At 56.1% G+C, this 9672-nt stretch overlaps 1 protein-coding gene across 1 annotated transcript; it reads left to right on the top strand.

The window, feature by feature from the left end:
- Window positions 1-1539: 1539 nt before the first annotated feature.
- Window positions 1540-9035, top strand: SLC45A3 (solute carrier family 45 member 3; the record flags this gene model as incomplete). The annotated part of the gene is made up of 5 exons (XM_082494605.1): window positions 1540-1555; window positions 1836-2051; window positions 2627-3460; window positions 4985-5250; window positions 8577-9035. The coding sequence occupies 5 exons, from the start codon at window positions 1540-1542 to the stop codon at window positions 9033-9035; spliced, it is 1791 nt and encodes a 596-aa protein (XP_082350731.1).
- Between the last annotated feature and the right edge of the window lie 637 nt (window positions 9036-9672).

Genomic DNA, 9672 nt, shown 5'->3' with positions numbered 1-9672 from the left:
TCTCTGCCCGCTGTGGTCAGGCTAAGGTCCGGCACCGCTGGTTCAGCAGCTCCTCCTGCGTACACGCTTTGTGTCCCGCAGCCGTTCCAGCTCTGCGAGGTCCGACCCGCTCCGCCACGCGCGGCCTCCAGCACTGGTTGCCTCAGCGTGCTGAGGAGGGAGGCGAGCGTTGGCCCGGGCACGTTCCTTGTAGGAGTCTTTTCCTCTCCCCTGTAATCGAGGGAAAGAATTTAGAGGGGGACCAGGCTGCAAAACTGCATTTTCACCTCGTTTCTTCTGATGCGTTCACTCTCTGCAGCTAAGTAAGGAAACGCTGTACCAGCCAGCTGCTCCGGCAGGGAGAGGGCGTACGGGCAGGTAGGCACGCGGTGACGGCTCCCCCAGGGAGGGAGCAATGGGAGATAAACTCCTCCGCCTGCGTGTCTCACATTCTGTTCAGCCTCCTTCAGCCGAAGGACCCAAAGCGCGTGGGGGCTGCGCTGCGGCGGGATGGGAGGCAGAAGGGTCTCTGCAGACCGGGAGCGCCGTGCACAGTCCAGAAATGGGCCGTGAGCGGAAGCGCATTCAGCGGGACCTGTTATGCCGTGTCCCCAGAGAGAAACCCGGTAGTGGCTCATTTAGGGTGAGAGGTCGGAGCGCGTGGATCCCGAGAGCCGGGCAGCAGTGTGTTTGACTCCCTGAGTCAGTGTCTGTGCAGGAGCTTAGTGTCGTGCTAACCCATTCTGCCTTTCCCAGCATAGCTACAGACCGCCTTCCCGAGGTGCTTTTAGCAAAACAGCAGTTTGGTGGACCAGATGCTGGTAACCTTGCAGGATTTCTTTCGATTGTAGACTGCCGCGGTGGCAAGCTCGTAACAGGTTACTAAGCGGCATGTGGTCACTCGCGCCTTAGTCGCTTACCCCCTGTCCTGATCTGGTGGCCTCTCCCCCCTGCAGAAGGCTGGAGAGAGGGAGCACGTTACAGGGCAAATAAATGACTCAGACTAATGAGTAAGGTAATTGCCATTCACTGTTAGATGAGGCTAAAGTGGGTCAGGTTTGTTTGTGAAACTCCGCAGAGGCACCATCTGTTCTCTGTGCCCCGTCTCAGGGGCTGGAGGCAGGATTCGGGTGAAACTGCTTCCCTGGGAGCCCGCGGGGCGGCGCGGGGGACGCCCCGGTCATTAGGCAGTGGCGCGGGTCTCTAGAGATGACCCTGTGTGACTGCAGGCGAGCGCCTGCAGCCCTGCTCCTCGCCGGGCACTCTTAATTGATCGCAGTGGGAGAGGGGACCCTAAATCCTTTGTCTCTCCGCTGCAACTGGACAGGATGAGGCTGGACGGGGCATGGAGAGGTCGTTAGACCTCCTTTAGCCCGCAGGCGGGATTGGATTTTCCCAAACCGCGTCTGACAGGTGCCTGTCTCACCTGTCACGAGCCCTTGGAGAGGAACCTGGCACCAATGCAGTTCGTGTCTTTTAACCCTGCCGCTCTCCCAGACGTCCTCTCTTCATCCTCCCGTCCCTGCCAGCCCGTTGGGATGGGGACTGCCTCTCTCGGCGATGACGTGCCTGTGTGGTACCTGGTTTTAGCCCTCTCCCCTGCCCTGGCCCCCGCTGTGTCTAACGAGCTCTCTCCTCTCTCAGACCACAGCATGTGAGCGGAGGGGGAAGCCTGGAGCGGCATCCCTGCCCACCCACGCCCAGACGCGACATTGCCGGGGCCACATCTTGCACTAAGAGGAAGAGGAAAAGACCCTTCATTCACCATTGCTAAAAATGGGAGGCAGCATCTGCCCAGCAGACCGGGAAGGGAAGCTCCAGCCCTTGCCTGGGGGGCATCCCTGGGAGCGCCGCAGCCGGAGCGCCGCCGCGCTCTGTCAGTAAGGGCGGTGGGGACGGCACGGCTCAGCCAGCCTGGGGCAGCATGCTCTTCCACAACCGCAAGACCCAGCTCCTGCTGGTCAACTCCCTGACGTTCGGTCTGGAGGTCTGCCTGGCTGCAGGGATAACCTACGTGCCGCCGCTGCTGCTGGAAGTGGGGGTGGAGGAGAAGTTCATGACCATGGTTTTAGGTAGGCAGGTTTTTTTCCTTGTCTTTGAGGTGCTTGTTTCCCCTTCCAGTCCGGAGGGATGGGGCAAATAAGGGCGTGGAGGCTTTTCTCTGCAGGGTGGTTGCAGGGCTGCTGTTGTTTCAAGGGCAGCCTTAGGTCGCTGGTTCGTTTCCAGCTCAAAGGACCAGTCCGTCACTGAGTCCAGCCTGGGACTGCCCCAGTGCCAGCCAGTGTCGTGATTGTCATCCTGGGAGCTTGATATGTTTTTGTATGTATTTCATTATTTCCTTTTATTCTATTATTAATATTTCATTAAAGTAGTTTAGCTCCTTCTAAACTCTTAAGTCCCTTTTACCCTCCTCTGCCTCTCTCTTTGAAGAGGCGTAGAGGGGAGAATCTGTCGGTCCCGTCTGGGGTGCCCCACATCCCCTGTAGCCAATTTGGCTGAAACCACGACACCTGGTGTTTGGAGGAGGGGGCTGGGACCCAGCGAAGCTTACCGAGTTCTTGAAATGTCCCAGGCTTTTTTTTGCAGTGTGTATGGACCAGCGTCCCCCAGGTCTGCCCCCCCAACATCACCCCTTTCTCTTTTCCAGGGATAGGGCCCGTCCTTGGCTTGGTTTTTGTCCCGCTGATCGGATCCGCCAGCGACCACTGGCACAGCAGCTACGGCCGAAGGCGACCTTTCATCTGGATGCTGTGCCTGGGGGTCCTGCTGAGCCTCTTCGTTATCCCCCACGCCAGCAGCCTGGCCAGCCTGTTCGCCCTCAACGCTCGCCCGCTGGAGATTGCCTTCCTCATCCTGGGCATCAGCTTACTGGATTTCTGCGGCCAGGTCTGCTTCACTCCGCTGGAAGCCCTGCTCTCCGACCTCTTCCAGGAGCCGGACAACTGCCGCCAGGCCTTCTCCATGTACGCCTTCATGATCAGCCTGGGGGGCTGCATCGGCTACCTGCTTCCAGCCATCGACTGGGGCGGCAGCTTTCTGGCCCCGTACCTGGGCGGGCAGGAGACCTGCCTCTTCAGCCTCCTTGCCGTCATCTTCCTCGGCTGTGTGCTGGCCACGCTCTTCGTGACAGAGGAGGCAGCCGCCCAGGCGGATGCTCTGGATGGCCCAGCGTTGAAGGACGTTCCCCCTAAGCCCTCGCCGCCCGCCTGCTGCTCTTGCCAGCTCTCCAGGAGCTCCTGTCTCCTGCAGGCCAGGCACGTCACGCAGGCGCTGAGAAACCTCTGCGCGCTGGTGCCGCGGCTTCACAGCCTCTACTGCCGCATCCCCAAAGTCATCCGGCGCCTGTTCGTGGCCGAGCTCTGCAGCTGGATGGCACTCATGACTTTCATGCTGTTCTACACGGACTTTGTTGGGGAAGGGCTGTACCACGGCGTCCCCCGAGCCAAGCCAGGCACGGACGCCAGGCGCCACTACGATGAAGGTGAGGAGGGAACCGGCTGCTCTGAGGCTGCAGCACGTGTTCCGTAGGGTAGGAGCTTTTAGCGGGAGCTGGGAATGGGCTCAGCTCTGCTGGTAATGCAAAAAAACATTACAGGAAACTCAACTTGCTGCAGGTGAGTCGGGACAAAACATTCCTCTGTGGCCCCCCCGAGCGTTGCACAGTGGACCAAACAGGGAAATGCCTCTTTGTCCTCCGAGCTACCCCGCACGGAACTGGGTCTGGCAGCACAGCCCTGGCCCGGGGCTGAACTGTTCAGTGGCAGCACGGTCTGGCAGGCTGCACGCCGAGCAGGACGTATCCGGCTCTGTCTGCGGGCCGTGGTTGCCGCGGCCAGTTCATTCCACTGCTCTTCCCTCCTTTTTAAACGAGGGGCGATGGTGCTCCCCGTCTCTCGGAGGGCAGGGGTGGGAAAGCCAGGACGTGCTCTGTAGCAGCGAGGTGGCCTTTGCTGCATCTTCCGTTTGTGCTACTGTGAGATTCCCGTCTCACGTCTGTACCTGGGGAGCCCTCGAGCAGTTTCCCCGGTTTTCACCCCTCTCTCCAGCGCTGTCTGATAGCGCTCACTACTGTGGTCAGTAGCTGCCACGTCCACATCATGGGGTACCGCTCACTGCAGCTCGTTACCTGCTTGCCGTCGTTGCCCGCTGTCCCGCTCTGCCTGCTGTGCTGTGCCAGAGCCGTGACTCGCTGCCCAGCCCTTCTTTTCCTCTCCCTGAGCTCAGTATTTTGTTCTTGGAGGCACCTTCCTGGCCCTCCTCCTCCAGCTGTATATCTTTCCCTCTGAGTTTTCCATTCACTGCCTCCGTGAGCTCTGCAGTACACTGCCTCTTTGTGCTGAGTGTCTGTTTAACTTAGAGGGAGCTTAATTATTGTTTAACGCTTGCACTGTATAGCTTCCAGCGGGTCAGGACTCCATTGTGCTGGCTGTCATAGAAACATGTGTTGAGTAATGATCCTCGCTTCAAAGAGTTAATGGTTTTAATTCCCTGAAATCTGATAGATCTTTGCAAAGGGTAAGGTCCGGATTGCTACCGGATACTGCAGTCGTTTAGTGGATGTTGTGTACTTTACCTTGGCTTAAGCACAATGCCTTGTTCCTTTTGTTCTGTTGCTGGTTTTGGCATCAGATAACAACAGATCCTGGTTCATGAGCAGGTGACAGATCCTGGGTCGAGAGAAGGAAGGTGCGAACAACCACATCCAAAGATGAGAACAGCATTTGGATTTTGCCCCTTTAGTTAGACTGGGGTGCCCAGGAGCACGTGCAGGAACTGCTCACTGCTGGTGGATGGTGGGAGCTGTGGTCTGGCTGGTGCCACCCTGGGATGTGTTAGGTGGTGGTGCTCTGCCTCCTGACCCAGCCGTGTAGTAGCCAGGGCTGTTTGTGGCTGTGCCACACTCTGCATGGACCGAAGGAGCGGGAAGGAGACCCAGCGGTGTCTGGCTGCGCGAAGGTGGGGTGCAGTCAGGGCAGTGTCTCTCACCACCTCTGCTTACCTGCAGGTGTCCGGATGGGTAGTTTGGGCCTCTTCCTGCAATGCGTCACATCCATCTTCTTTTCGACAATCATGGACCGGATGGTGAAGCAGTTTGGGACGCGGGCGGTCTACCTGGCCAGCGTGGTGTTCTTCCCCGTGGCTGCCTTCGTCATGTGCCTTTCCCACAGTGTCATCGTCGTTACCATCTCAGCTGCTCTGACGGGCTTCACCTTCTCTGCGCTCCAGATCCTGCCGTACACACTGGCATCACTGTATCATCATGAAAAACAGGTAGGGATCTGCTCCAGAGGGCGATGTGCCAGGTAGCTGTCAGGACGGCTTGGCCAGCCTCTTCTGCCACTTGTAGCTGGTACGGTCAGTTCAGCTCATGGAAGAGAAACACGTGCCTGTGTGCAAAGGTTTGCCTCGTGTGCCTCTTGTCTCCAGGCTGTGTCTTCTCTGAAGATGAAATGGAGGAGATAAGAGAGTTTAGCATCTCCTTCCTTAGGCATCCCCTGCTCACAGCAAGCACTATGCAATTTTGAAAAGTGGCAAGTGGGTAAGATGGGAGAAATCAGCTAGGATCGGTGGATTAGAAGGGACCTATGTTCCTCTGTGTTCTGCATATTTTTAGGGAAACTGGTGCAGGTTAGTTATACCCGTGTGCGTTCTGCAGCCGTCACATCTGCAGCACTGCCGACCCCAGGTGCTAAAAAAGCATGAAGATCAGTAAAATGAAAACTGAGGTTCTTCCTATTCCCCTAGCTCCGAGAAGAATAAACGTTGTGAAACTTTTGACACCAACACAAAAGCTAGTAATCCTGTCCCACAGATGTTATCCTTGTGGAGAAGTCCTAGGAGGTTCCTGAGTTGCACACTGGATTAATAGGAGTTTCTCTTGTGCTGCAAATGCAAAATTAATTTGTGGTTTGAGAGCAGCTCTTTCATCCCAATGGCAGGCGGTTCACTGTGCAGTGAAATAAGTAGGAGTTTTTACCACAGGCATCCAGATGTTCACATTGAACAAATACTTCTGACCAACCCATCCCAATTTGCACCAGGCACCCTGTCAAAATAAGGGTGTGAGGGAGTGTTCTGCATTGCAAAAGCTTCGCTCTGGCTGGGATCTCCCATGGACAGAATATCAACAGAATGAAAACCAAACTCCACAGGCTGGGAATGTGAAGGCCACATGCCCAAATGTTTGCCAAAGGCTTGACGGGGAAACGCTCTCAGTACCATGAGGTGTGGGGTATAGCTGGGTTTGGTCTCTCTGTTGCCCTAACTTGAAAGTTCCTCCTTCCTTTACCAGCTCCTTTGCAGCAGGCTGCGGGGAGACCCCACAAGAAGCAGTCCCTAGAATGCCTTTTGCAGAAAATTCTCCGTCTTCCCCATTTCTTTTCTCTCCTTTTTTCTTACGGTTGAAATCCGTCACCATTTTTGTTTGCCTTCCCTTGTTCCCGCTTCCTCTCTTCCCTCTCTTTTTTGGCTTTTTTTTTTTTTTTTTAACTTTAAACACTCCTCCCAAAGCGAATCAGCGGAAGGGGCATCCGGAGTGGCTGTTGCGTCCACCCCGTGCGGGATCGTTGGCCAAAGCCTGCAGGGCCACCTCAGCTGGAGCTCCTTGCTTTGCGCAGGCTGTGTAAGTCGCTCCGTTCTCCTGCATGCTCTCCCATCTTCGCATGGCCACTAAACCTTGTCTAGAGCAGGACGGAAAGATCGGCATGTTCGAACAGTGCCTGAAAGCTCGGTAGAGGTGAGATGCATGGTGGCCTCTCACATCTTCTGCGGGAGATTAGGGAGAGCTAAGTTCCTCATTCCCACCACTCCCCATCAACTATGGAGGGAGATGAGGCTGCTGATTGAGGCACCGGTGGCTCCTGTGGTTGTTTCTGTGTAAGGAGGGTTGGTTTTAAAGCAGAGGTTCTCACAAAGGTCATTCCTGTGAGTATGTGTTTAAGTAATTTTCTCTAGGTTTAAATTAATTCTCTACGCTAGGTATTCAAACACCCTTGGCAGAACTCGTATCTCTGAATAGCCTGGACCAGTACAGAAACCAAGAAATGTGGCATGGAGCTTCAGGGCAGCTGAGCAGGCTTCTGGGCACGTCAGCGTCAAATATGAACTGTGGAGGACATCCTAGTTTGGCCAACACGGTGCCCTTTCTGTGCTGGGTTTTGGATTGCTTTGAAGTCTGATGGCAATAGGAGGCACGTGGGAGGATTTTTAAGCTCCACATAAGATAAGTGACGGTCTTGAAAGGCTGAGGGCCGTGGGGCTTTTTAGTCTGGAGAAAAGAAGACTGAGAGGGGATCTTATCAATACTTATCAACCCGTTACGGGTGCCGGGGGATGGGAACAGTCTTTTGTCAGTGGTGCCCAGTGACAGGACAGGAGGGAACGGGCACAAACGTGACCATGGGCAGTTCCATCTCAACCTGAGGAGGGACTTCTCTCCCGTGGGGGCGGCAGAGCACTGGCACAGCTGCCCAGAGAGGGGGGGAGTCTCCCCCTCTGGAGCCATTCCAAACCCGCCTGGACGTGTCCTGTGCCACTGCTGGAGGTGCCCCAGTTTGTTCAGTCTCACCATGCGGGTAATGGATTAACACGTCCTGCGTTATCTGCTCTACCCCGTGCAGACCGGTGGTTGTGCGTAAGTGCAAATGCCCTGGAGTTTTAAAGCTGGAGCTCCGCAGCGTTTTCACTGTCTGCACATGACTGCCCGTTACTTGTTGGCGTTAACGTGGAGAGCTTTTTCATCCAGATGCTCTGCGTGAATGCTGCTGGAGTGAGCTGTGCCCCAGAGAACTCGCAGCTCGAGCAGAGCGGGGCAAAAAATGGGCGAGTAGAAAAAGATTTTTTTTCCCCACCTTTTGTAGCCCGACGGCGGAGGCTCAGGTCAGGCGGATGGAGCAACTCAGTGGAGGTCTGTTGCGGAGCTGAGAAAAGAGCTCTTTCCTGCCTTCCCAGCACTGTGCCATCTCACTTTTTAAGTATCAGACATGGAGAAGTGGCCGTGCATCCGCTCTGAACTCTTCGCCTGCCCTTTGGGCTCTTCTGCGGGAAGGCTTTGATTTCCCAGTCAGCCGCTTTATAACCGCTTCTGTTCGTCTGGAGCGCGCTGGCTCTGTGGTATGTCCAAAGCGGGCTCTGGCCCTTCACTCCTGTCCTGCAAGCGTGCCTCGGCTGGTGTCAGGATGGGGTGAGCTGCAGTTGGTGCCCGGATTCCCTTGGCACCCAGTGAGGAGGTGACAACCCAGGGCTCAGCGCAGCGTGTCCCCAGGTGCGAAGCCTGGGCTGGCTGCGGGCTGAGGCGCTCTGCTGAGCTCCAGAGCTCCAACACAACAGAGGAACCGCTTGGCCAGATTTCCCCGGTGAGTCAGGGCTGCTTTGAATCCCGTGCCAGTTGGGAAGAGCCAGGCTGGCTCCTGGAGGCCACCTCACGTGGGCCAGGCTCGCTGCCGGCGCTCCCCACCTCCGGCAGCCTGACCCAACGCACCCAAAGCACAGAGTGGTTTTGCTCTCTTGCACAAAAAATGGGGCCCCCCCTCTGCCCCCCACCTCGCTTGCTCCACCCTCCCTACTCATTCCTCACGTGCCCTCCTCTTTTCCCCTAGGTCTTTTTGCATAAATATAAGAGCAAAGAGGAGGAAGACGCAGCTCAGTTGAACAAGAAGTCAGCCTTCTCCAAAGGCCTCCTGTCCAGCCAGAAGCTGCCTTACCAGAACGGACATACTGGGAGCCTCTTCTCTTCCTCCTCCTCCTCCTCCTCCTCTCCTCCAGCCGCCGGCTCGGCTCTGTGCGTCAGCTCCTCCTGCGACGTCTCGCTCATGATGATGGTGGGAGAACCGGACCCGGTGCCTCCTGGCCGAGGGATCTGCTTGGACCTGGCTATTTTGGACAGTGCTTTTCTCCTCTCTCAGGTTGTCCCCTCCCTCTTCATGGGGTCCATCGTGCAGTTTACGCAGTCGGTGACTGCCTACATGGTGTCGGCTGCCGGCTTTGGCCTGGTAGCCATTTACTTTGCAACCAAAGTTGTCTTTGATAAGAGTGACATGGCGAAGTATTCGGTGTGAGGTGGAAGGTGTGAGGGCAGCACGCGGGTGCCCGCACGTGGCAAAACGAGACGTGTGTGTGTGTGTTCGCACACACTCGCGGGAAGGCTCGTGTGGCACCTGCTGTCCCCATGCTGTCGCTGTAGCCCCGGGGGCTAGTTCTGGGGCTGGGGGGCAGGAGAAGTGCAGCAGGGCTAATCTCAGGTGTAAATATGAGGCATCGGGGCTCTGTGCTTCGGGCCATAAGTGCTTTCCAAAGGTGCCTTGATCAAAAGAAAGCACTGCACAGCCAGCACCAAAGGGGGTTGTACAGGGGAGAGAAAGGAAATGGACTTTTCCTTTAATAACGGGTCATGTTTCTGTGTAATTCTACCTAAACTGAGCAGGAGAGGCAGCGGCGTGGGGAGGGGAGGAAGAAATCGTTGGCCCTCCTGTTTTCCAGCTACAGTTGTATCCTCTTCCCCTGCTTGTTGTAGTTTTACTCAACTTCTTGAGCAATACTTCTGCAAATAGGGCACTGGGAGGAGATGTCCTTGGGAAAAAAAAAAAAAAAAAAGGTGGTTAAGGTTTGTCTGTGGAGCAAAGGGGGTGCAGATGTGTGCACACACACTTCCGTCCTTCCCCACCTCTGTTCTGACTGGGAGAAACCGTTGAGGAG

The sequence above is a fragment of the Vanellus vanellus genome (assembly GCF_965231255.1).
Source record: "Vanellus vanellus genome assembly, chromosome: 23".
NCBI classification, from domain to species: Eukaryota; Metazoa; Chordata; class Aves; order Charadriiformes; family Charadriidae; genus Vanellus; species Vanellus vanellus.
The sequence above is the reverse complement of the archived record's forward strand: the minus strand, read 5'-3'. Positions and strand labels throughout refer to the sequence as shown.